Raw genomic sequence first — 27,855 nt, forward strand, 5'->3', positions numbered from 1 at the left:
GAGCCGGAGCCCCTCTGACAGCCGCGTCCTCCTCTCCGGGGCGCGCCGGCAGGGTCCCCGAGCTCGCCGGACATGCCCCGTGGGCGCGGCGGCGGGGACCCCCGGGTTCTCCTCCGCCTAGGGCTCCCCACCCGGCCCATGGGCGCCCCCGGCCCCAGATAAGCCCACCCTCCAAAGTCGGTGTCCGCTCCCGCCCTTGGTTGTACCCTGGTGCCAGCGCTGTCCGTCCCCGCGAGGGACGATGGGCTGATGGGCGCCGGGGGCCGCAGGATGCGAGGGGCGGCCGCGGCGCTGCTTCTGGTGCTGCTGCTGGCCCTGGAGTCGGGGGGTGCCCGGGGCTGCCCGGTGCCGATCCGCAGCTGCAAGTGCGCGGGAGAGCGGCCCAAAGGACTGAGCGGCGGCGCACCCAACCCAGCTCGAAGGAGAGTGGTGTGCAGTGGCGGGGATCTCCCGGAGCCGCCTGAGCCTGGCCTGCTGCCCAATGGCACCGTTACCCTGTAAGTACCGTCGCCTCTGCCTCATCCCGTCCCATGCCGTCCCTTCCCGTCCCGTCCCGTCCCATCTCATCTCATCTCATCTCATCTCATCTCATCTCATCTCATCTCATCTCATCTCATCTCATCTCATCTCATCTCATCTCATCCTATCCCATACCGTCCCGTCCCATGCCCGCGCGGTTCTGACGGGAGGGATTGTAGACTGAGAAGACGGCATACCATTCACCTCTCTGTATTGTGCCCCAGAGGCAGGCTGCCGAGGTGCTCCAGCGCCTGAGTGAGAGATTGGGAAGGAGAAAAGTGTTCTCTGGGACCACTGGACTTAGAGGGGCGGTGGTTAGAGAGGTGCTGTTTATCAGCCGCTAGGTGTTGGGGAAGGGGTCCAGGAACTTTCATAATGAAGGCCTTGGGATGGGAGAGATATGGTAGCTCTTGCTCACCAGATCAGATAAAGTTAGGACATCCCCCCATCTCCTCTCCCTCTGTACTAGCATGGTAGCTTTGGACTTCGGAGGGGGCATGGAGGGAGAGAGATGATGGCTGATTTGGTTGATGGTTCCCTACTACCCCCCCCCATCCTAGAGAATCTCCCCCCTGCCCTGACCAGTAGAGCTCTGGACAGGACTGACCAGAGGTTTGGATTCCATACCTGGGTAATCCAGCCTCTACCCCCAGCCTGCCAACTCATCCTGTAGAAGGGTTCTACCTAGTTTCAGAGAAATGAGGGTAAGGGGAAAGTGTGTCAAAAAAAAAAAGAAAGAAAGAAAAAACCCACCTCCTTAAGCATTATCTTGTCCTTTAAAGATCTGAATGTTCTTAGTTCAAATAAGTGTTTGAGCTATTCCTATTTTCTCTTACCTCCCACAGGCAATAAATCGACTTACACAGAACCTAAATATTCGAGCATGACTGTGGGCACACACACACACACACACACACACACACACACACATCCATCCAGATATCATCCATCCAGATACACATTAAAGTCCTTAACTACATCCTTCCCCCCTTTCCTTCTGTCCTCTGGGCATAATAGATAAACCCTGAGTATTTCTTTAGCAGCTTTTGCTTCATTCAGTGTAATCCTAGTCTCCTCTTTAGAAGTCTGGCTGATGGTTTTACAGAAAGGATGTCTTAAGGTCCCTTCATTACTGCAGGCCTAACTCCCAACTATTGAATCCATAGGATCTGAGGTCACTGAAAATCAAAAAGAGACTTAGGAACACACCAGTCCTCTCAATTTCCTAAGCAGATCATTCACTGAAAGTCCCTAAGCAAGAACCACAAAATGTGGATCCAGCTATCCCTGTGGTCTGTCACAGAATCACCTTAGTCCTTTCCCTCCCCTTGTCTCCCCCAACAATCACCCGCTTTCCCACCTTCCCTTTCCCAGAGTTGGGGGTTGGCTTATAACTGGCTCAGATTGTATTTAGAACAATGCAGTAATATCTCTCTCTGATTGGGTGAGTTTAGGGATGGTTTGCTTCCTGACAGGACACAAGTGGTCAGCCTATGACACTGTGTGTGTGTGTGTGTGTGTGTGTGTGTGTGTGTGTGTGTGTGTGTGTGTAGGGGACTGTTTTGCTCTGCCCTACTTCCTTGCAGTTCAACAATTTGGCAGCAACTAGTGGAGACAGCAGTGGCCCCACTGCTAACAGGGACTGGTGATTCTGGGTACCAGAGATTTGAGGTTTAAGGCTAATTTCTGGAGAAGAAAAATGCCTGCCCTCTGTGAGTTTTCAGCCAAAATACCCTTGAGTATGTATATTTGACTCCCTGGGGGAGAGAGGCAGGGACTGACATCCCTCTGAGTCCTCTTTTGTACCCCTATTGTATACGTGTCCATTTGAGTTATGTTCCTATCTGTGTCTTTATCTGTGGTGGTGAGCATGTCACACATATATTTGATATCTTCTTATCTGTGGGTCCTTGTCTGTGTATTTGTGCTGAGGATTCCTAACAGACACAAGCCTTGGGAAAGTGGAGGAAAGGAATAACATGGGAAAGCCATTCCACTGTACATCCTAAAGTGATTTGGCTTCTACTACTTTCCATCCATAGCTAATTCTCACTGACACTACTTTGAGGGGAATGGTGGAGAGGTGAGATGGTCCCTAGGGGAAAAAACTCATGGAATGACAGGGCTGCAATTTACCTCACCTTCTGCACCCCAAACCTGGCCATGGTAAGTGTGACAACTAGTTGGAGGTTTGGGGGGGTTGGTTTTTTGTTTTGGGGTTCCCCCCTTCATAGGTCCAAAGCCCTTGGAGTTTCAGGGACCTTCCAGTTGGAGGAGAAAGTGCAGCAGCAGCAGCAGCAGCAGCTGCTGCTGCTCTGAGAAGGGACTAGCTATTTCAGCAGAGGTGTCCATACACACCTCTGATGAGCTTTGAAAGCTTTTTGCCCATTCAACCTGGAATAGGCTAATATCCCCACCTCCTCGGGTGAAATATAGTTCTTGACTTCTTTTCCCCAAACCCAGAAGAAACAGAGAGAGAACTATTGAACCTTCAGATTTAAGATCCCCTGAGCAGACTTCTGTTTCTAAGAAAAGACCCAGATTCACCTTCAGCCAATGTTAGTCCCCAGTACATTCTGGTCAGGGTTCAGTCCCCTGTCTGGCCTCTTAATTTCAGTGCTCCCTCAAGCTCCAACACCATTCTGAACCTGATGTGGAAGAAAATGCCTGATTTGAGATTCTGCCCCCTCTTTCACTGAAGCTATCCTATTCCCTAAAATTTAACAAAGCTGCCATTTCAGCCTGGCAAAAGAAGGGTATTGAGTTCAAGGTTCTTACAAAATTTCCATCAGATTCCTTTAATGCACTAAATCCTACTTCTGGACCCCTGTGCTCTATCAGTTTGGGTTGATTTTTTTTTCCTTAACATAAGTCTCACCTTTTCTTCCTGCCTACCAGATGGCTTTGTGGACTGTATTCAGTGCTCTACATGTAGCAGGCCAGGCTCAGCTTATGTGCTCTCTCCTGCAAAGGATGCTTTCCTGATTCTCCCACTTGTTATTTGCTTTGTCCCTCCTCCAGTTACTGTGGATATACTGTATGTTTACATCTTGTATCCCTTGAGTAGAATGTAACTTGCCTGAAGGAAGGAGATGTTTCCCATTTTGTCTTTGTATCCCCAATGCCTAGCACAGTGCCTTGCATATGGTAGACACTTAACAAATATATGTTGGATTGAATGCCTGAAGATGGTATTCTCTGCCGCCTTCACTTCACTTTTTTCTAAAAACATTTTTATTTATATCTTTTGTTTTAATATCTCCTAACCTTCCTCTGGATCTCACCCTCTCCCCTTTCCAGAGAGCCATCGCTTACAACAGATTTTTTTTTAAAAGAAAGAACAGAAAAAAAAAAAGATTCAGCAAAATCAATGAATGCATCAAAAAAAAATCTGCTGTTATATGCAATGTGATATACTGGTATACTTGACATCTGCAAATAAGGAAGGGAGAGTCTTCTTGTATTTCTTCTTTGGGACCAAATTTGGTCTTCATCATTTCACAGCATTCATTGTTAAATGTCTTGTTCTTTCCATTTCCATCATTGTAGTTGCGTCTGTGATTTTCCTGGCTTTGCTTACTTCACTTTGCATCAGTCCATGTAGGTGGTTCCATGTTTCTCTGTATTCATCATGATCATTGCTCCGTACAGCACTTCCATTGTATTCATATACCATATACCACAATTTTTAAAGCTGTTTCTCTATTAATGGGCATCTAATTTGTTTCTAGTTCTTTGTACCTCTGAGATTTTTAGCATATTTCAAAGTTGATCCTGATCACATCAGGAAATTAACATTTTTTCCACTTTTATAGGACTCATGAGTCCACCTTGAAGAAAATTGCTTTTTTTAACACACCAAGGAGATGAATCATCAAATACTAGAGTTGGCAGTGGCCATAGGCCTCTAGTTCAGCCTTCCTCCCAGTGCACCCCACACCCCAATAGATTATAAACTCAGAGCAGGAAGTATGCTCCCCCCCTCCTTGGTACTATCCATTGAATTTAATGAAGATGGCAACGTCCCTCATAGTATAATAGTCATCCAATCTATGCTTACACAGTTCTAGTGACAGAAAGCTCACTCACTACCTACTAACAAGTGCCCTTGCTGGACAGTTTTAATTGTTAGTTGTTTTTTATTGAGCCCTGAAGCTTGCCTCTCTGTAATTCCTATCCACCAGACCAAGCTCTGCCTTCTGGGACCAATCATTCATTCATTTCTTAACAAACATCTATTAAATACCTACTATGTCCCAGGAGCTGGACTACCAAGGTGAAAAACAAAAGCATCTCTGCCTCAGAGAACTTGCATTTCTTTTTTTTAAAGAAGTGGAAGAGCAAAAACACAGAGAAGTAAATAGGAAGTAATTTTGGCAGGAGGGGAGACAGCTGGGAGGGTGGTGGGGGAGGACAGGAATCAGGACAGTCCTGGTGCTCCCTGTGAGGGACCTTCACATATTTATAGATAGTCATATGTGCTCCCTGAGTCTCCTCTTCTCCAGGCTCAGACCCTCAGAGTAGACAGCTAGTCTCTATTCTATTCGTCAAAGTCACTTATAGTGTAGGGCTAATTGTTTAGGACATTGAAGTAGGAGCATGAAGTCCCTTCCCATGAAGAAGCTTACAGTCAAATTAATACTGGATTCTAGCCTTGTTGAAAGGCTGCTCTGTGTATACAGTGCCCTATTTGTTTCTCTACTGAAATGGGACACATCTTCCCACTACTTAGCTCCATCATTTCAGTTTATGCCTTTTCTTTATGTTCATCTTTCCCCTGTCTTCCTCCCTTTCTCATTTACTTTATCCCCAACCCCCCTCCATATTAGTTTTTATTTGTGTAACTGCAGAATAGCAAAACACAGAGTTTCCTTCCTGATTCATCTGCCCCCTGCTCTTTCCTTTCCACACCCCACCAGCTTTTTGACCCCATGACATTCCAGGAGCCACCATCCGCAATGATATCATGGCCAATTCCAGAGTAAGGGTACTCTTATCCAAAGTTACAAAGTTCTAGGCTTCTCCCCAGGGAGAATGACTATTAAACTCTGCAACAGAAAAGACACTGATGATAGGAGAGATGATCAGACAGATATCAAGTAGCTCCTGCTTCTCTCCTTTCCTTGGTCCCCGCAAATACAAGTGGTGTTGTCACACTTTGGTTCTAAGAATAGTCTCTTATTGCCTCCTTTCCACATCAGGGGAACTTCTTTTGGGAAGGGATTAGGTGACCCTAGAAGAGAAGTGATTAGGCCCAGGTTGGGGTAGATGAGAAACATCTACTTCTAGGGTTTTTCCAGTTAGAAGAAGAATCAGTCCCCTCCAGTGGAACAGTATCCTAATTTCATGTCCTGTGTCTTTCTCCCAAGGAAAAGCCTCATGATATAGTAGAAAAAATCCCTTATGTCAGTAGATCTGTGTTCAGGTGTGACCTTAGGCAAGTCATTTCAATGGGCTCTTCATAAAATGAACTAAAACTGAACGATATGATTTCTAAGATCTCTCCTAGCTCTAAAACCTTTGATCTACCAGCTTACTTTGTTAGACTTGAAAAAGTTCAACACCATGACTTGCATGCTGTAAATATTTTGGGGGGGGGAGGGTTAACAGGGAACAAAACTCTGATAAAAAAAAGTTCATCAAACATTTTAAAATCTATTTTGATTGATGTCTTTTGTCTTGACATTGCCTAGATTTACCCACATATCTCTCCCCCTCCCCTTCCAGAGGGCCATCCTTTATAACAAAGAATTTATTTTTCTAAAAAACGGATATAATAAAATGCATTGAAACTGATCAATGTATTAAAAAACTATAACATCCTGTGCCTATGCACCCCAACTTCTACTGAGGGGTGACAGGGAAGCAACAAATATTTCTTAAGCATTTACTAAGTGCTAGGCATTGGGCTAGGTGCTGCGCATGCAGAAGTAAAATAAAAGTCTCTGTCCTTAGGGAAATTATAATTTAATAAGACTTTAGTTATTATGAGGTTCATGATTTCCTGGGTGTGGGTACTTCCCACCATATGTTCTCATCCTGAGAAGTTCTTGTCAATGTTTTCTCTTGTATCCTCTACAGAGGAAGCTCCCAATCCACTCAACTCAACATTTATTAAGTGACTACTACGAGCTAGCAGACCCCTTCCTGGTCGCCAGAGGCCAATGGTACTTTATTAGTATCTCAGAGGGTAGCAGAGACTATATTACTTGGTCTGTCTTTTGTTTCTAAGTCCTAGTCCATGACCAGTCAACCTCCTTTTCTGATCATGCCTGTTGTTGGTAATGGTTTTTTTTTATTGGGGTACCCCTTCTCAATCAGAAACTATTTCTGGGTAACAGGCTGTTTTCTTATCTTCTCTTTGACCTCTGGGTTGGTGTTAATATCAGTTGTACAGAGAGTATGCAGTTACATTATTTGCAGGCATATATCCTCCCCAGGAAGCTTTTGGTATTAAAGAGATGGATTTTTACAATAGCAAAGAAGTGGGGGGAGGAAAGCCTGTTAGGATCATTGAAGGCACTGTGCACCCCCACTCCAATTTTGTCTCTCTCATGTGTACATCCATTCACATACATGCTCCCGAGTAACTTTATCTCCTTATTGGCAAGACTTAATGTCTCTCTGACTAAAGAACGTTCTCTATACATAATATATGGATGCTATTCATATACATACATATTAGTAACCATATCTCCTTATTGGCAGAACTTAATGTCCCTCTGACTGAGGAACATTCCACATGTATAATATGTGCATGTAATTTGTATACGTGTGTGTGTGTGTGTGTGTGTGTGTGTGTGTGTGTGTGTACATAAGAAACACCATTTCTCCTTTTTGGCAAGATTAATTTTCTTCTGCACAAGGGACATTCTGGATCAAAGAGACCTGCCCTGGATTTCCTTAGGACAGGAAGACCCTGATTCCTCCTGGGCATCAGCATTTGAGGGTATTTATCCAACTCACCAGCTGGTGCTTGGGGTAGCACCTGGATCAGTTGTATGCAGGGCATAGGGAGCTGTTGCACCTTACCCAAGGGGTTTGGGGTGGGGAGGCAGAGTATTTGTGAGTGGTACAGGGCAAGCTGTGGAACGATACCAGTTCACCACATCACTAATCCTCTGGCCTTTGGGAAGTGGCCCTCAGCCCACAGACCTCCCTCCTGCTTCTGAACCTCATGCCTGGGAGCAGGTCCCTGTATCAGTGGGGATGGCCCAGATCCCCTGTGCTTGGGGAAGGGCATGCCAGTATCCCACTTTCCACAGCCTTGTCTGTCTAGAAGGATGAAGGCTGGAGGGGTGGGGCCACGTGCTTACTTCCCCCACCCCCCTTCCCTTCCACCCTCTTTTTCCCATATGGTTCTCATAACGTCTGGGCTCAGAGACAGCAGCCAGAGGAAGTGGCTGTGTACAGAGAGCTTTTGTGAGAGAGAGGGGGAGGGGAAAAAGAGGGGAGGGAGAGAAAGAGAGAGAGAGAGAGAGAGAGAGAGAGAGAGGAGAGAGGAGAGAGAGAGAGAGAGAGAGTGACAGGCAACCAGGGCTCTGCAGTTATTCCCAGACATTTGAGCAGTCCCATCATGTAGCTTCCCTTCACAGCCCCTAAAGCCCCATACATAGAGAAAATGGTCAGTGAGGGGGTGACAGGGGGAATCTAAACTCCTCCCTATCTGGTCCTAAATGCCCAAGATAGGAGCAGTCACCTCAGGTTTTTATCCTTAGGAGCTAAGTTTATTCTTCGGGAGTTTAGGAAAACCTTTTCCCCTAGGGTGCCCCTTATGAGCGGAATAGAGGGGGCCCCCTGTGAACAGGCAATCTTTTGTGTATCCACATTCACAAGGCAAAGACGAGACTGAGAGCCAATTCCTGGGTTCACTGACAGGAAGTAGAATGGAGATCAGAAAATTCCTCCAATTAACATGATCTATAAAGATGATCATAATAATAGCTAGCATTTATACAGTGCTTTGAGGTTTACAAAGCACTTTACATGTTTTATCTCATTTGATCCTCATAACAATCCTGTGAAAGAGGTGCTACTATTATCCCCACTTTATAGATGGGGAAACTGAGGGTGAGAAGTTAAGTGACTTGCCCAGTCACACAGCTAGTAAATATCTGAGACAAGATTTGAACTCAAGTCTTCCTGATTCCAGGTCTCTCCACTGCTCCAACACTAGGAGTCAGGGAATACTAGATTGAAAGTCCTGCTGCTGACACATTCTATCTCTGTAACCCTGGACAAGTCACTGGACCTCACAGTGTCCCAGGCAAGAAAAAAGTACCAATCTTCACTGGTAGAGAAAATTCCCTGCTAAACTTCCCTATATGATTGAAATTACAAAGACAGGAAAGGAGAGGAGAGGAGAGGGGAAAAATGGAAGAAGGGAAATGAAGGAATAAAGGAAAGGGAAGGGAAAATTCTACACATACACACACACACACACACACACACACATACACACATATACAGAGGATTAATTTAGCTTAAATTGTCTAGACTGTCTATAATGTAAACTCTATGTGGACAGGACTGCCTGGATAAATCATCAAATAATAATAAAACCCCTTACAATTCTTATGAACTTTTGATTCCCTGACTTTTGAGGCAGGTAGGGGAAGGGTTCGGTAACTTTATTTTGTAGAGGAGGATACCTAAGTTCAGATGAGTTACATAACTTCCCCAAGGTCACCCAGCTAATCAGTGACCAAAGAAGGACTGAAAAGCCAGTTTTTCTGACAGTGCATCCACTCCCCTCTGCTATACCTCATGGTCTTTCTCTGTTTCTCAGGGTTCTGTGTAGACACACCCAGAGTGGAACCTTAAGCAAGTGCTTTCCCTTTCTGCTTCCTTTCTCCTTAGTTCATCAGAGATAACTGGGGAAAGATCTGAAAAGAGATGGGGAAAGGGCTTCTCCTAAAGGTATGTGTAATGCCCAGTTATTCTAACCAGAACATAAGCCATGATACCAACATTTTGGGGGGGGGGTGAATTTCTAAGTTTACTTCCTGTGGATGTCACTGGGGGTCAGAGGTAGAGAGGACCTCTTCAGGATTCCTCCTGCCCTTTGTAAGGGGAAAGGAAGCAGCCACCTTGAGATTTATATATCCACTCCTTCTGTGAAACATAGAAGGGCCCACAAATTCTTTTCCTTGAGGCCAGCGGAGTCACAAAGAAGGGAGTTGAGTTTCCTAAGGTCACATAGCCAGAGATCAGAATCCTCTTACCCCCTAAAGGGAAGGATCTTAATTGTATTTCACTTGGGCTGTCCAGAAGTGACAGAGGGAAGAAAGGAAGAGAGGAATGGCCAGAGGAAGATGTGGGAAGGGATAGAAGTGGCACTGGGGGCCTCAGAACAGAAGAACAGGAGGAAGGATCCCAGCAACAGCTTGGAATGGGCTGCACAGAGGGGCTGTTTATTTTCATTTTCCAAGACTAGCTGCTCAGTTCTATTTCCAGCTCTGACACCGAGGGGTGGATCAATGGCCCCCCTTCCTTTCCTTCGCTTCCCTCCTTCCTCCTCCCCTTCCTTCCCTCTTGCCCCCCCCCCCCAAGATTCAAAAATATTCTCATACTCTTAGGATTTGGTGGGGGTTGGGGAATATGTTAGCAGAATCCCCGACGCTTGCTGGCCACTGACTTGCCAGGACCAGCTGTTTCCCCTAGCTCCTTTCCTCAGTTTCTACCATGGGATGAGGCTTCCAGACTCCCTCCTTCCCCAGTGAAGGGGCGGGGGAGTCAGAGGAGCCATGGAGATGGACAGGGGCAGGTGAGGGAGAGGAGGGGGATCAGCAGAGTAATGGTGAGGGCCAGGAAGGGTTTTCTTGCCTGAATTGGAAAGGCTAGCAATCTGGCAGCTGGGAAATGGGGCCTGATGTACAAATCTGCCCATGGATCAGAGAGGCCTTTCTCATAGTGGCGACCATATGGCTAGGTTTTCCAGGACAGTCCTGATTTCAGAAAGTACTTTTAAGAGGCTCCTTGAAAGAATACTCATTGTCAGCTTTTTTTTTTTTTTGGTTCTGAAAATGTGGTCACCATTACTAGATCCCAAGGTCCAGCAAGGGATGCCACACCCATCTAAAAAATTAGGAAGAAAATGAAGTGTGAGGGGCAGCTAGGTGGTGCAGTGGATAGAGCATTGACCCTGGAGTCAGGAGGACCTGACTTCAGATGTGACCTCAGACACGTAACACTCACTAGCTATGTGACTCTGGGCAGGTCACTTAACCTCAATTGACTCACCCCCTCCCCCCTAAAAAAAAGATGAAATGTGTCTTGACTACTTCCTCCCTCTCGTTTGGACATGTCCCCTTACAGGTGTCACGTGATTCCAATCCTGTGAGTGAGTTCACTCACTGTGTGACCCTGGGCAAGTCACTTTTTTGGTCTCAATTCTTTCATCTGTAATAAAGTAATAATAATCAAATTCGTATAAGGATTTAGGGTGTATAACATGCTCTATTCGCACCACAACCTGATGAGAGAAAATAGTGCATAGTCATTCTTTGTATCCCAGCTCCTTCATCTGTAAATGGGTACCATAATATTCGCATTACTTACTTTATAGGGTGGTTGCAAGGAAAGTGCTATATAAATCTGAGCTATTATTTTCTCTTTTTTGCAGATGAGGCAATCTAGTATAAGTAGAGTGCAGGAGTTAAGGTCAAGAAGAACTGGATTCAAATCCTTCCTCTGGCACTTAATAGCTGTGTGACTCTGGGCACCTCACTAATCTCTCTGAGCCTGTTTTGTCATTTGCAAGACAGTGATAACAATACCACTAGACCATTTGTCCTGGGGTTGTTGGAAGACTCAAATGAAATAATATCTGTAAAGCCATTTTCCAGTTTTAAAGAACTGAAAAAATGTCAGATGAAGACACTAAGGTTGAAATTCTTGTCTGAAATTCTCACTATTAGAGTCACTTTTCTGAGTTATACAACAAAGGGGGAAAAAGCAAGGTGTTCAGCCCTTATTAAATGGGAAAACTGGCCTTGAGAGAAGTAGTTTGCTGTAGGTCACACAGATAGTAACTGAACCAAGAATTAAACCCAGGCTTTTTTATTCTCAATCTGGTAATTTTCTGCAATGCTATGTCTGAGTTGCTGAGGAAAAGGTCTTGATAGGGAGTTGAAAGATACTGTGGGCTTGAGATACAAGATGGGAATATAGGGTTTAGCTAAACACACGAGCCAGGCTACTTTGCTGGTGGAATTTTAAGGGGGTCTTTCACCGCTACCCCACTTTATGGTGTAATGCAGTGGAGTGACTCTAATATTAGGAATTCAGTCTGTTACATTAGTTTTGTTAACCTGGAACACGATGTATTAAGGTTCCTTGAGGGATGGTATAATTTTATGTCTTTGTGGACGCAGTATCTAGCACTGCATATGCTAAAGGCTAACTAAATGCTTGTGGAATTGAATCAGAAAGAGTTCTTTCTAGTCATCTCATCCAGCAGTTCCCAACCTTTTTGAGTGGTAAGACCTTTTTTAAGCAACAACAACAAAAATAGTTGCAGGCCCACATTTCTAAATGCATGGGGGAGGGAGGGAGGTAGACTGGAGTGATTCCCACAGAAAAGGGTCTGAGCACATGCTGGGACCACATGTCCTTTACTGAGGCCACAACTCATGTCCAGCTCTATGCGGAATGATCCAATCTACCAACTCTCTCTCCATCCAGCCCTTTTTCAGACATCCTTTATGTTTCTCTTTCTCCTCTGGCTTTGAGCTGGGCACAGTGATCTTTCTGGTGAATAGATTACTTCTGCAGAGACCAGGTGCTAGTAAGCCTCCGTTTCATAGGAGAGGATGAAAGCAATGTGGAGGAAGCCAGCATCCATCCAGCCCTGGGCCTTGGTCCTCTCTGACCAGAAGTTGGCTTCCCAGGACGCCACCACCCCAATGTGCCATGATTACCTTCAACTCCATAGGGGCTCTTTCATCTTGTACTCCTAACTTCCCTGATACCTGAACCCCTGATCAAAGCACTGAGGCTCCTGGACCTTGCTGGCCAATGAAACTACTTAGTTCCTTGAGTTTAGTGGTTAGCTGCACCAGAACCCTAGTTACCCACCCCATTCCTGTGCTGCTGCACTCATCTCCAGGAAACCATTCCTAGCCACCATTTCCCTCCTTCTCCACACACTCAGTGCCACCAGACTATGTTTTCTAGTCTTTATTTGTAAGGAGAAAGCACATATACAAATTTGGAAATCATGCATCAGAATAAAGTAATTGGAAGCCCAGTAATTGAGTGTATATCTGTTGTCCCAGCTTAGCCAGCTTAGCCAAATTTGAAGAGGCCCATTACCAGGTTGACAGCAGGCGGCGTTTCTCAACCTCAAGACCATCTGCTAAGTCACATAAGGGTGTGAAGGGTGTAATCTGCATTGTTAGAGATTTTGTTTCCACAGATGGAATCAAACTATATATAGTTTATATAGTATATAAATATATTTTAAAAATCTACTAGGTAGTCTAGATTAAATGGTCCTAAAGTACTTTAAATATTAGAATTAAAATTTCTTACCCCTGAGGAGGCAGGTAGGTGGCTCAGTGGAGTCAGGAAGACCTGAGTTCAAATCCAAGGTTGGATACTTACTAGCTATGTGACCCTGGGTAAGTCACTTAACCCCATTTGCCTCAGTTTCCTCATATGTGAAAAGAGCTTGAGAAGGAAATGGCAAACCATTCCAGTATCTTTGCCAAGAAAACCCCATAATGGGGTCACATAGAATTGGACATGACTGAACAACTAAACAATAGCCCTGAGGAAGGTAGCCTGGCCATCCTCATTTCCCACAGGCTGAGAATAGTGTCACTTTCAACTCAGCTTTGGTCCTAAAGGATGATGGTATCCTCCCCTTCAGAACATGCCCAAGCCTAGACTGGAATGTGCCTACCTGGGCTGCCTGGGCTGAGGTGATTGGTCTATTCCTTCCATCACACACTCCCTCTCAGCCAGTCAGTACTGTGATTTCTTCAGGTCTCACCTCCCACCACTAGTGGGATAAACAAGGAAATACAAACAGGTAACTGAGACAGTTCCCATCACCCCAAAGTCCAAGTAATTCAGCCTGAAACACCAGTTACTGCCAAAGTTCAAAAAAGACGCTTCTATTGCTTATAGGTAGCATAGAAAAAAACGAGGGGATCAGGGATCTCAAGGGCTTAAGGGGGGTCAATGGGCATGAGGACCCTGAGGGAAAGCAGAGATATGAAGTAGACTTCCTAAAAGAGGAAAGAGAAATGTCCTGGCAGAAATGGAACCAGCAATTAGGACCCCTGGGACAAATGGTAAAAATAATAATAAGCTTTATACATGTTAACTCATTTGATCTTTACAAGAATTCTGTGAGCTAAGTGCTATTGTTATTCCTGTTTTACTGATGAGGAAACTAAGTCAGATTAAATGACATTCAAACTCTGGTCTTCCTGACTCCAAATCTTCTGCTCTAGCCACTGAACCACTGAGCTGCCTCAATCCAGCTTTTTAAGACAGATTCAGTTAGGAGGGAGGGGGGAAGATGAAGGATACTGAAAGGCCACAGCTGGAGACACCAGCACTGAAGGAGGGAACAGGGTAAGTCTGGGCCTCCGCTGAACTCACCTGGAGTACAGCCAATAGAGAAGAAAGTGCACCATCTGGTATCTTCCTGTTTTAACTAGTTTTTCTTATTAATAAGGCACTAAGTTCAATTGTTTCTACCTGCTGGAGCAGGGAAAAAACTGTCAGTGCCCTTTAAATTTTGGTACCCCAGGGCAATGTCCTAGTCACCCAACCCTAGTTATGGCTCTGGGTCCTTGTCATCAATTCTTTCCCTTTCTTTTCCCAACCTTCCCCATCTGCCCCACCCCTCAAATATACATACTTTCTAAATGGAGAAATTGAGGCACAGTCCTTTGCCCTGGGAAAGAAGGCAAAAAAAAAGAAAAAGAGAGAAAGAAAGAGAGAGAGAGAAAGAAAGAAAGAAAGAAAGAAAGGAAAAAAAGAAATGAGGACACAAAAGGTGCTTAATAATTGCTTATAGAATGAAAAGTGAAAGTAGAGATTGTACAAAAAGAACAAAGAATATTAGATTTAGAGGTGGAAGCATAGGGTTGTTTTCCTGGTTCCATAGTTTACTGGCTGTGTGATTTTAGGCAAATTATCTCTCTTCTCTGAGCTTCAGTTTCCTTATCTGTACTCTGAAGAATAGAGGTATAATGGAGAGAGAGAGAGTGGGCCTCAGATCCAGTAAGTCCTGGGTTCAAGACATTTATGACATATCCTGGCTGTGTGACCCTAAGCAAGTCATTTAACTTCACAAATGTTCTAGAAAACTCTCTAAGAATATAAATTGCAGAGAAGGTGGCAACCTGCATTGATAAAGGTAGTTTACTCATCTGGGAGTTCTCTATACCAATGAAATCACAAGGTCTAGTCTCCATTCCTAAGACAAGGGTAGTATTTACACAATCTAACTTCCCTTGCAGGATTATTGTCAGGCTTAAAAGAGAGAATGTATGTTTTTTAAAAAGTCCTGTAACTCATAAAGCATTAGAGGAATATGGGGTGGTGGCTCTGAGGTGGCAGGGTAGATAGAGAGCTAGACCTGAAGTCAGGAAGACTAGATTTCAAATCCATCCACAGATAGTTCCTAGCTGTGTGGCTCTAGGAAAGTCACTGAAACCTTTGGCTGCCTCAGTTTCTCATCTGTAAAATGGGGATCATAATAGCATCTATCTCCCAGGATTATTGTGGGGATGAAATGAGATGATATTTGTAAAGTGCTTTTCAAACTTCAAAGCACTATTTAAATGCTACTTATCATTATCATCATCATTATGATTAAAAAGATTTAGGGGCAGATAGAAGTTGTCAGGACCTTAGAAAGTTTTCCCATACATTCATTCTGGGGTATCTCTGTCCCAGATAGGGGATTCCCCTCACCAAGGCTTCACTCACTCACCATGCCCCTTTTCAAGAGAAGTCTGGTCAGTATCTCTCCCCACCCCCATTTTTAGCTTCCTGGCTTATCCACCCAGTGGAGGAGAACAGCTGCAAGTTAATGCCTGGGATGGGGCCGCTGTTGCTGCCAAACTGTGAAGCTCACTAGGGGATGGTCTTCTTTCCTAGAGGTCAGAGCAAACCTTCCACTAATGGAGATAGTGGTGGAGAGTGATGGGAGGTAACACCTTTGTGATTGGAGAGAAATACAGGCAGTGCAGGAGTTAGTCAGGCTTTGTCTTCCAACCTCCCTTTTCTTGACCTGCCCCACTCCTCTCTCCCTCCTTTCTGGAACCCAATCCAGCCTAGACACCCATTGATTCAATCCATACATATTCTCTGATCGGCCGCTTTGTCCAGTAACATAGCACTAGGTGCTGTGGGGAATACAAGCCAACATGACTCAGATTCTGGCCCTCTGAGAGCTTTACAGTCTGGTTGGGGAGGCAAGAACTACATGTCTCAAAGTTAATTCCATGCAATAAAATAATAATTCATATTTCTGGATCACTTGAAGTTTGGCAAAGTACTTTCCTCATAGCCCTGTGAGAAAGGAGGGCAATCATTATTACTCCCGTAGGTGGCTCGGTGATCTTCCTGAGTTCAAATCCAGCCTCAGACACTTACTAGCTCTGTGACCCTGGGCAAGTCACTTAACCCTGCTTGCCTCAGTTTTCTCCTCTATAAAATGAGCCAGAGAAGGAAATAGCAAACCATTCCAGTATCTTTGCCAAGAAAAACCCAAATGGGGTCATAATGAGTTGGACAAGACTGAAACAATTGAATAACAACAACAAGAGACCAGGAAACGGACTTGGAGAAATTAAGTGATTTTCCCTGAGTCACCCAAGTTGTAAGCAGATTAGGTGGAATTTGAGCCCAGGCCTCCTCAGTTCAAATATGTCTTCTCCCCTGCATCATGCTGTCTCTGGCTTGAAAGGTGTCAGTGTGTCTGGGCTCTCGTGCTAAGTATGCCTCCCTGCTCACCAGCAATCTTTGCCCTACGCTTTGGTGTGCCCATTATTTCATCTCTGGTAGGTCCCCCTTCCACTCACATAGAGCATAAGAATAATAATAGTAATAATAAACATTTATATAGCACTTACTATGTGGCAGGTGCTCTGCACTTTACAATTATTATCTCATTATATCCTTATAACAACCCTGGAAGGTCAGTGCTATTATTATCCTCATTTTACAGATGAAGAAATTGAGGCAAACAGAAGTTATGTGACTTGCCCAGGGTCTCATAGCTAGTAAGTATCTGAGGTCAGATTTAAACCTGGTGTCTTTCTTGACACCAGGCCCTGTGCTCTATCCATAGCACCACCTAGCTGCCCCTAAGAGATGGTCTTCATGAGTTGTTGTCAAAAATATTCATCAGAGGGACATCAGCCCTTTGGTGGTAAGCTTCTCCTAACTTAAGTAGGCTGGCTGTCATTTAGTAGACATATATTGTCAGGCCTATATTTGACGCCTTTCTACCCTGGCAGAGCCCCCTGGAGCTGGTAATCAGCTGACATAGCCTTTGAGAACCCAGGATCATCTCTACCACACCAGGAGACATTATGATACAGGACATCCTCAGTGAAGATATTAAATCAAACATCTTAATGACCATCTCCTTTCACCTTCCTCTCTTAGGCAAATCTCTTAGGAGGAGAGTAGAAGAGAGAGACTGACCCTGGAACCCATATCCTTAGAATAGGTGTGATCTTCTTATGGCTTGGGAAATGAAGCACCTGAACCTGCATTTGAAGAGGGAAGTGCAGGTACTGATGGGAAATATAAAAAGGGGGCTGGTTGTAGTTAGGTGGTCAATAATTATATGTACTCATGCACATAGAGAGGTGAGCCAAGTAGGTGAAAATCCAATCAGGTACGTTCTAGAAGATTCATGATCTTATCAGCATGTTCCTCCCACGCCTACACAGATCAAAATCCCTTTATACCTTTTCATCTTGAGTGTATGTTGTCTTTGTTTTCCCATAAATCCTCCATGGAGGATATACTCCATGTTCAAACCTTCTTGATAATGATAGAACCAAAGATTTAGAACAAGAAGGAACCTTAGGGTTTGAATCTACTCCAAATCAAAAGTAATAAGACATCATCCAGAGTTGTCCTATTGCTTTCCATTCTCATTACATGACAGTCCCACTATTTCTGGTTATTTGTATTTTTTTAAAAGTTACATAAATATTGGTGTTAAAGAGATGAACTTTTGTAATAGTGGGAAATTTGGTATTATTGGAAGTATTGCGTAATTTTCCAGATGTAGTATATCCTCGATCTAAATCAAAACACTCTTTCTATTCAGCTTGTTGCCCCTATGTAGCATTTATATAAACTTCTGGCTAAGCAGAGAGAAATGGTGACAGGGTAGTCCTAGTTCTGGAGTAGAATCTGAGCTGCAGAACACTAAAGGGGGAATCTAGAAGTCTGTAGACAATGTCATTACACAAAACAGCAAGAACAGTTAAGGAAAAAACAAGTCTATGGGGCACTTGGCATGAGGTCTAGACAAGCCCAAGAAATTTTGTAAATGAAATGGGAAGGAGGATAGCAAAGAAGTATAAAAAGAACAAATCTGCTTGTGTTTCACAACCATCTCTTCTCAGCTAATTGGTACAGTGGCTAGAGTGCTGGACTTGTAATCAGGAACAGCTGAGTTCAAATTCTACCTCTGACACTTACTAGCTGTATGACCCTGGACAAGTCACTTAACTTAATTCTTGGTTTTTCTTTCTGCTCTCTGCTAGTGCCTGGGTTGGTGACTTTATTTGGAGGAGGGGATGGTTATTGTTAGGGCTCTTTCAGAAATGTGCCTCAGTTACTCAGTGATGTCTGCCTCAGTTACTTCATTTTTAAAATAGGGAACTACTTCCCAGGATTGTTGTGAGGATAAAATGAGATAATGTTTGTAATGTGCTCTGCAAACCTAGTATCAATGCCTTATTGAACTATGCCTACCTCGATACCTTATTTGCTATACAGAGATGAAGTAAGGAGCCCTAAGAAGATGAAATTATAAGTGGTTGAACCTAACCAAAGACATGCAGAACAACTCAGCCCTGAATGAAGAGTAGTGCTCTAATACTCAAACATTCCGCTCTTTCCCTCTTCACCCTTCAACACATGCACAACAGAACTCCCATTCTCACGTGTCCTGGTGTCAGATAGGAACTGGGGATGAAAGGATCTAAATGAACTCCTCACATAGAAGTGTGAATGAGGTTACCTTCCCTGGTGGATTTACATCTTAAAAGAGGATGCTGGTTGACTCCAGTCAATTATCTGCCAGTGGTGAAACCCAAGCAGGATGACTGGCAGATAGTGGGGGAGCTACTTTTGAGTGATTTATTTTCTCCTTCCAGGAATGGACATGGACATGGAGAGCATGAGCACTAACTAACAATCTCATGCTGGGGAAGGACTGAGAGGCATCATTTATAATGGGAAAAGCTGTGGTCTGGAAACTAAAGACCTAGAGGCAAGTCCTAAGTGTATCATTGACTCCCTTATGTGACCATGTTCGCGTCACTTAGCTTATGTCTCTGTGCAGACCATCTCGGTGGGCTCATGTAGACATAGCCTGTGACCATTTCTGGCTGCCCTACTGCAGCATGGCGATACAGACATGTTCCCTTTTTGTCCAGATCAGCCAACTGAATTCAGCAGGGAAGATCTGAGAGAAGTGAAGACTCCTCGAAGTGCTGGCTGCCTTTGAATCTCATGAGATAGTACTCTTCCTTATCTCCCCTTGGGCTCAACATCCATAATCTGCTGCTTCAGAATAGGGGTACTAGAAGTCCCTTTCTGCCAGATCCCTTATTATCTACTCTACACACAGCTCCCACTGCCACTTGGAGTTGCCTACAAGTGCGTTGGTGGCCATTGAACTCCATGCATCAAAACTTCTACTGTTCAAGCCCTGTATCCTGACCATGAGACTCTAGCACTAAGGCACCTTCTAGGTGCGCTGAGCTATTAATCCCTTTTAAGTAGGTAAGGAAGGTTTTGGTTTCTGGATCTCACACAAGGATCCCTTGGCCCAAGACTTTGCATTGAAGGCAAAGCTTCAGAGTTTCTTCTTGTTGTTGAGTTGTTTCCGCCATGTCTGACTCCCTGTGTCCCCATGACCCCATTGTGGGGGCTTTCTTGGCAAAGATACTCGAATGGTTTGCCATTTCCTTTTCCAGCTCATTTTACAGGTGAGGAACTGAGGCAAACAGGATGAAGTGACTTGCCCAGGGTCACACAGCTAGTAAATGCTCAAAGCCAGATATGAACTCAGATCCTCCTGACTCCAGAGCTGGTGCTCTATCTATTGTGCCATCTAGATGTCCCTCAGAGTCTCAAGGTCCCATCAGCTCTAACACTGAAGAGAACCCAAGAGAACAGGGAAGGGCTGAGAAGCACATAGCTGATACTGACCTTGTGCCACAGGCTCATCTCTGCTGAACCATTTGATGTTAAAACCTTAGGCAGCTCACCATATATATATGGCCAGGGAGACAGGGAAGGGGAGAGGAAGATGGGGAGGAGAAGGGAACGGAAGAGACATTGATTAAGCATCTGCTATGTGCCAGGCACTGTGCTGAGCGCTTTTACAGATATTATCACATTTACATTTAATCATCACAAGCCTTCTACGGGAGCACACCCGTGCAGAGGTACACATCAAATGAATGAATGAAGCATTTATTAAGTGCTTACTGTATGCAAATCACTGGGCTACATGAAGGGGGTACAAATAGAAAAGGATTCTAGTCTCTGCTGTCAGGGAGTTCACATTCTAACATCCTGTGCCCTCATCCATAGACACTCAAAGTTGAGGTGGGTAGACCCTCCCTAGCCAACATTACACTAACCGGTAATATTTTATGTCACCTGCATATTTGATAAGCATATTGTCTGTGACTGATTTGATCCTTACAACAGTCCTGGAAGGTCATGGATATAGATAAACATTTCCCCATTTTATAGCTAAGAAAACTGAGGCTCAGTGGCAGAGGGCAATATCTGGATTCAAGCTCAAATCTTCTGGTCTTTCCACTATGCCACACAAGAAGAAGAGGTTCAAAGAGTTGACTTGCTCAAGATTACACAGCTGGTAAACTCTAGGGTGAGGAGTTGAACCAGAATCTCTACTCTCTGAAGTCTAGCCCTCTTTCCACTGTGTGTTTTGTGGAATCTGAATCGGAAGCTGGGTCAGAATAGGGGTGTTGTTCTTGTGATGATGTGTGTGTTTGTGTGTGACTAGAGCCTATGTTCACATACATGTGGAGAGATATGTATGATCTGAAGCCATCTTCCCTCTCTCCCACCTTGTGATTCTCTCATGACTGCAAAAATGTTCTCTCTGACAAGGGATGGCTGGGCTATAATTGCTAATATATATATATAGCACCTACTATGTGCTAACTGTACTAAGCTTTTTACAATTATTATTTCATTATTGCCTCCTTGGAAGAAAGGAAGGAAGCAAACATTTATTAGGCACCAGCTATGTGCCAGGTACTGTATGAGGCAGGTACTGTTACGAACCTTATTTTATAGGTGAGAAACTGAGGCAGTCAGAGGTTCACACAGTTATTAAGTGTCTGAGGCTGGATTTGAACTCAGGTCTTCCTGACTCCAGACCCAATGTTCTATCCATTGTGCCACCTAGCTGTGTGAAGGGAATCTAACAAGTTTCTTTTTTGGTTTAAAAAAAAAGAAAAACAACAGCAACTCAAGCCCCTTGCTGCTTAAGTCTCTAATCTCATTAGTGGTAACTAAGTTTGTTCCTTCTTCCCCTTTGATTGAAGCAAGTGACTAGAACAGGACTCCAGCCTTTTGTGATAGACTCTGCCCACATCCCCTCCCCTTGATCCTAGGTTTCAGTGCCCAAGACTCCAGCATTTGGCTCGCCTCTGTCCAGGAAGTACTTGGGTTCAGTATGGTGGGAGGGGATGTGGGGTGAATCAGGGGTTTGGGGGAAAAGAACTCTTAAAATGTTTATTCTGGAAGAGCCAGGACACTGTGGGGCAGAGCCGAAGTGGTTGGGAAGGGAAACCCACCTGTCCCCTTGAGTCCCTGGTGTGGTTAGAAAAGCCTGTTGTGCCAGGCTGAGGTGGTGTCTGGAGGGATGTGAAGCCTGGGCAGAGGCTGGCACAGCATCCAGAAGGAGTGGCATAAGGGCTGGGGTTGTGGCTCCTTCCTTTCTTCTCTCCCTCCTTCTTGCCCTGATGGCTTTCTGTATTTGCCAGTCTCCCCCTGGCCCCATAAGACATCCTCAGAGACAAAAGCATTCACTCGATTTTCCTGTCATAGAAAAAGCAATGGAATAAGAAGCAGGAGATTCTAGACCCAGCTCCACCCTTAACTAGCGCCTTTCCTTGTCTGGACTTCAGTTTCCTCCTTTGTAAAATGAGGAAGGAACCTAAGGTCCCTTGTGGTTCCAATATTCTATGAGTCTTTGGGACAACCATGTTCATCAGTGCTCGTTGAAGTATAGGTAGGTGCCCTACCCATTCCAATAATACTAGATCCTAACAATCTCTATAAAGAATGAACCTATCCCTCATTCATCTAACAACTACTTGGAACTAACATCTACTATGTGTTAAGCATACGTGGAAATCTGTTCACAGAACAAAGTGGGGAGGTGAAACTAACTTTCATAGTCATTTAAGACAAAACCCAACTTCTTGGAAATACCCAAATCACTAAAGCAAAGATGGTGCATTCCAGGGCTTGAATCATCTAGACCATAGGTTCCCAAAGTGGGGATACTGCCCCCTGGGTGCTGGAATGATCCAGGGGGACAGTAGTAGTCTGGGTACAATTAAGGGGCATTGAATAAAAATAAGGGGGTGGTGGAAGCATAAGGAAAGAAGAGAAGAAAATTTTGAAAAACCATTTGTACATGTTTCATCTGTAGTGTAACAGAGGTACATTTTATTTTCCAAATAAACACGCAAAATGCAAGTTATAATCTATCAGTGATCAAGTCCACCGACAGGTCTTAACAAACAAGTGTTGGCAGGCAAGCATGTCATGCATTGTCAGGAAGTCCAGCATGCATCAGCGGGAATATACATGTAATGACTTATTGCAGGAAAAGCCTGCATTGAATAATATTTAAATTTAAATTGTTAAATTTAAGATGCATCATTTTTAAAAATTGTATATCTTTTTGAAATGACACAAATTTTTTAAAAAAGTGTTAAAGGGTGAAAGAAAGAAGATTTCTGGAGGGGTAGGGCAATGAGCAGTTTTGTTTTGTTATTTTTTGAATAGGGTATAGTAGGCCAAATCAGTTTGGGAACCTCTGATCTAGAAGAGAAGCCTTTGTGGCACAATGGAATGATTAATTGTTTTGGAGTCCTACAACCTCAGATACAATCTCTGACATTTTGTGGCTTGGGCAAATCACCTAACTTCTCTGGATCTCAATATCCTCCTTTAGAAAATGAGGAAGTTAAATAAAGGTGCTCTGTAAAGTCCCTTCTAACTCTAAATCTATATTTGCATAAATTCTCCACTTTTGCTAGTAGATAGAATCAGGGGTGTCCTGGAACCATCTCCTATGGGCTTGTTAGACCCAGTTGTTAAATTTTTCAGAGCAAAAGCATTTGTAACTTAGAAATCAGGGAATGCTACAAAAGCAGGACTTGCTTTGTTATTTTGTTGATTTCTCAATTTATGAAAGAGATGGAGAAAAATGTTAATAATGCAAATTAAACTTTAAAATATTTTTTTCTCTTAGAGAGCCAGTTGTTAAACAGTGACCAGCACATCCCTTGATAGAGCCTTACTGACATTCAAGTATTGGTGATGTCAGTGAATAGAGAGTAATAGTCTTTACTCATTGATATTAATGGTGGAGGATAATGAGAAAGCCATTTGGCACCCTTTGACCTTTGCTTTGGGGAGTGAGCTAGGGTACTCCCTTTTTACAGTCATAAAAACCACATTGTGGCTGGGAACTTTGCTTTTCCAGTCTTCCAAGGGTCCAGAAATGTGGTCAGCAGCTGACTTGCCCACACAGAGGGCTATCCTAGAGAGGTTGTTAGGGATGGAGCAGCTAGCTCCAGATGAAGGAGCTTAGTCCCCAAGGCCAGGCCAGGAGAAATTCCCCTTTCTGGACTGGGTGGAATCCATTACTCCCTATTCCAATAGCTTAGATTTGATTTAGTCACACACCACTTTCCACCATTAATTCTAACTGTCTAACTCATAACTGCTGCAGACTCCAAGAACTAACAATTTCCACCCCACCCCCGAGATAGAGGATTGAAGAGAAAGAAATAGGATGGTTCTAGCATAAAATGGGGCACCTCTGCCAGGCCTTAGGTGGGGTCCAAAATTCTAGGTGCTAAGATGAATATAAATAGGATCCCACTGCTGAGCTAGAAAGGCATTCAGAAACCATTTAGCCTACACTCCTCATTTTACATAGGAAGAAACTGAGGCCCAGAGAAAAATTACTTGCCCAAGGTCACATGGCTAATAAGTGGCTAAAAGTCCTGATTTGAAGTCTGGGGCTCTCATCACATCCCTTCCCTACCTCTCTTCTATCCCCTCCAAGGACAGGAATGCAATGTGCTGGGCTCCCCCAGATCCTTCATCGTTCCCTATCTCCAGCCTCCTGACTCTGATGATTTGCTTTACTCTATTAACCACAGTCTTGTGGCTAACGAATTGAGTGGGAGGATGCTTTGGGGACACACACACACACACACACACACACACACACACACACACACACACAGAGTGCCCTGTTAGGATTTTAAAATTTCTCACTCCCTCTGACGTCAGAAAAGGGAGTGAGGGGAAGAGGAGCTATTTCTTCTTCTCCCTCACTAATCCAATAAGTTTTCCCTCCTCTTCATGCCTCAGACTTTAGCTGCCCAGTGCAGACAGGTGGCTGAGATGGCCAGTGGCTTTGATGCCTGTTACCTGGGTCCTTCCACTTCCTAACAGCCCAGTTCCAGTGAACTGATAGGAGCCTCAGATTATTCTACTGGAAGAGATCTTGAAGTAGGGGCTAGAGTCCAAGAACTATTTTTTAAAATATTTTGATAGCTATTTCAATGTATTTGGCTTCCTTTGTAAGTTTTTTTGAGGCAATTAGGGTTAAGTGACTCACACAGCTGTCTGAGGCTGGAATTGAATTCAGGTCCTCCTGACTCCCTGGCAGGTGCACTCTCCACTGAGCCACCTAGCTGCCCCTCCTTTGTAATCTTATGCATTTTATCTAAGTGCAATTAAAAACATTATTCTCAAAAGGAATCCATAGTTTTCACCAGACTGCCAAAGGGGTCCATGACACAGTAAAGGTTAAGAAATCCTACCTTAAAGATGATACTATCTAACTCCCTTCATTTTACAAACAGAGAAAATGAGACCCAGGAAGGTTTGTAGCTTAATGGAGTCGTGGATGAGCCAGTTACAACTGTGGGATGCTAGGCAAGTCACATAACACTTCCTGGCCTCAGTTTCCCCATTTGTAAAATAATTCAGTTTTTGCTAAATGATCTATAAGGTCCCTTCTAGCTCTAAATCTGTGATCTCTGAGGTTAGGAGACTTGCCCGAAGTTTCCTCCAGGACTGTCCTATCCCAGTCTCTTCCTAAAAGGCCTTCCCTTGAAAGACTCAGAATCCCAGCCTTTCCCTCCTCTGACCTATCTCTCCCCAGGCTGCAGGAAAGGGAAACTGCCTCGGGTTGGGAATGGATACCAAGAGGCTCATTAAAGATCTTTAATGAGCAATTAGCTGGGAGTGACCGAACCCCTTGGCTGGGCCCCTGACTGTGCTGCTCATGAACCCGGGGCCTTTCCACTTGAAGCTTTTGAGGGTCTGGCTGAAAAGGGGCTAGTGGAAAGGATGAGGAGGAAAAAGCATTATGATGGGAGAAGGGGGTGCCATCTAAATAGGGGTTCCCTCCTCCCTCACTGAGGGAAAAAAGCAAGCCAAAGAAATCTGGGAAAGATTCAGCTTCGAGCCAGAGCTGCTCCCAAAGCCTTCAGTCTATCGCTGACCCCTTGGAGACGGATTTTCATCCTCAACTGAAGTTGGGCTTTCGAGGGGGTAGTGTTGGTTGGGTATAAACATGTAGCTAAAACTCCCGCATCCTTTGCATAGGGGACCCAAACGGTGGCAGAGGATAGCTTGGAGGCAACAGTGTTGGGAGGTCCCTGAACCACCGAGCCTTCTCCTTCCATTCCAGGGGGGCCAGAGTCCAAAGGAACCCAGTCCCCACTCTCCCTGCCTAGCTTCCTTCCCTCGGTGTGGAAGGCTCTTTGGGAAGTCTCACTGAAGAGGAAGAGATCTGAAGGCAACCTCCTTGTCCTCTGTGATCTGAAGGAGGGACCTTTACTTGGATTTTACTATTGACCCCGTCCATCAAGTACACTAGGAAATTATGAATGGAGGTGCATCAGGCAGTTTGTCTGTCTAGTGTTACTGCCGGTAACAGGACCTTTCTTCCCATTTGTTCTTTACCCATCACAGGCTCCTAAGCAATAACAAACTCACCGGGCTCCGGAACGGCTCTTTCTCTGGACTTCACATGCTGGAGAAACTGTAAGTGTCTGAGGCAAACTCAACTTCATCTCCCTCCAGGCTTCCACCCTGGGAAGGGGTAGGGGCAAGTGGCATTGATGTGGGTGGTAGAGGAGAGACTGGTAGGAGATGATAGTGAAAGTCTGACCACTGACCTCCCTGGCTTCCCTTAAATCCCAACTAAAATCCCACCTTCTAAAGGAAGCCTTCCCCAGGCCCCCTTAAGAATTCCTATTTATCCCGTATACAGATTGCTTTGTGTATATTTGGTTTTTGTGTCACCTCCCCCATTAGATTATAAACTCCTTGAGGGCAGGGACCATCTTTTGCCTCTTGTTGTATCCGAGTGCTTAGCACATTGTAGGCCTGGCACATAGTAGGCACTTAATAAATGTTTATTGATTGATCAGTTCTTAGTTGCTGGCTAGTGCAGGCATGAGCCAACCTGGAGTACCAGCTGGTCATTCTTTGGGGCCCAGAATCAAATCTCGCTTGGGGTCATTGGCTCGGTGATTTGATCTTGCAGTGTATACAGCTACGATTAGGATATGTTCATCTGGGGCAAAAAGTAGTCAATGAATGGGGGGAGGCCAGTAGCAGTGCAGAGGACAAGCCGACTTCTGATTCGGTTATGGTAGGAGAGGGGACGGCTCATCTCTTACCCCAACAAGAGGCGGTGAGGTTCATCAGCTGAGGGTCATTTGGGAAGAGTGCCACAGTGACAGGGCCATGGAAAGTGGCCAGGGTGGACTGGGAGATCTAAGAAAGCTTGCTTCCCCTTCCATGTAGGCACCCTAAGGCAAAGCTCCACTCACTCCATGCTTGTTACAACTCAGGAGATCTCTGTTAATAGCCTCCTCCCTGTTCCTTATCTTCTTGTGATGGTGACCCTGTTATTGAGGGCTATTCCAGGAAAGCACAAACTCCTACTGGTCTTGCCAAGCTAGGAAGGCTTTGCATATGGGCCCAGTACAGTCCCTCTTCAGAGGGCCAGCTAAGTACGAGGAAGTTCATTCCCTTGCCTACAGCGTGTCTGGTGCTTCCACAGGGATACAAATACAAAGAATAGAACAATTTCTGGGAGCTTACATTCTATTGGGGGAGACAAAAAGTACATATGTAAATAAATATGATCAATATAATGATAAAAAATACAAGGTAGCTAAAGAGCAGGGCAGCTAAGTGGCCAAGCAAATAGAGCACAAGACCTGGGGTCAGGAAGACTCATCTTCCTGAGTTCAAATCCAGCCTCAGACACTTACTAGCTGTGTGACCCTGGGCAAGTCACTTAACCCTGTTTACCTCAGTTTCTTCATCCGTGAAATGAGCTGGAGAAGGAAATAGCAAACCACTTCAGTATCTTTGCCAAGAAAACCCCAAATGGGGTCACAAAGAGTTGAACACGATTGAAAACAACTGAACAAAGGTGAAAGACAAGGTAGTTAAGGAGCGATAGATAGCACTAGCTTTAGGGGGCATTAGGAAAGTCTTCCTGTAAAGGTGGTGTTTGATTTTTGAAGGTTCTAAGGTTATTTTTTGCCCAGCACTCAAGAAGACTTCCTACCAAGGCCTAGATGGGGCTGCAGTTTTCATGGGTAGAGGGAGAATGATCCCACAGGGATGAAAATCACAAGTCCTATTAAAGACATTCCCTAAGTCAGATGGTCTAAAGAAAGGACCGAGGGAGGGAAGATAGGAGAAGATGTCTTTATTGCTGGAAATTCATTAAGGAGAAGCAAAGAGAATGAAAGCCTAGGACTTCTCTTTCTGCTTTCATGTACAGTCTGC

General features: G+C 44.6%; 1 protein-coding gene across 6 annotated transcripts in view; it reads left to right on the forward strand.

Annotated features, from left to right (window-relative positions):
* Positions 1-244: 244 nt before the first annotated feature.
* ADGRA2 (adhesion G protein-coupled receptor A2) overlaps positions 245-27,855 on the forward strand; it is a 62,238-nt gene continuing 34,627 nt past the window's right edge. For 2 of the 6 annotated variants that reach the window (XM_020985273.2, XM_020985275.2), the window contains exons 1-2: positions 245-497; positions 26,017-26,088. In XM_020985273.2, the coding sequence (XP_020840932.1) occupies positions 250-497; positions 26,017-26,088 (320 nt within the window). In that variant the 5' untranslated portion in view covers positions 245-249. Of the gene's footprint in view, positions 498-17,157; positions 17,286-18,890; positions 19,007-19,502; positions 19,522-26,016; positions 26,089-27,855 lie in introns of those variants that run through there. The other 4 variants (XM_020985276.2, XM_020985277.2, XM_020985278.2 and 1 more) reach the window with 4 other exon arrangements.

Source organism: Phascolarctos cinereus, unplaced genomic scaffold (assembly GCF_003287225.1).
Source record: "Phascolarctos cinereus isolate Bilbo 61053 unplaced genomic scaffold, phaCin_HiC Scaffold_2;HRSCAF=192, whole genome shotgun sequence".
NCBI lineage: Eukaryota > Metazoa > Chordata > Mammalia > Diprotodontia > Phascolarctidae > Phascolarctos > Phascolarctos cinereus.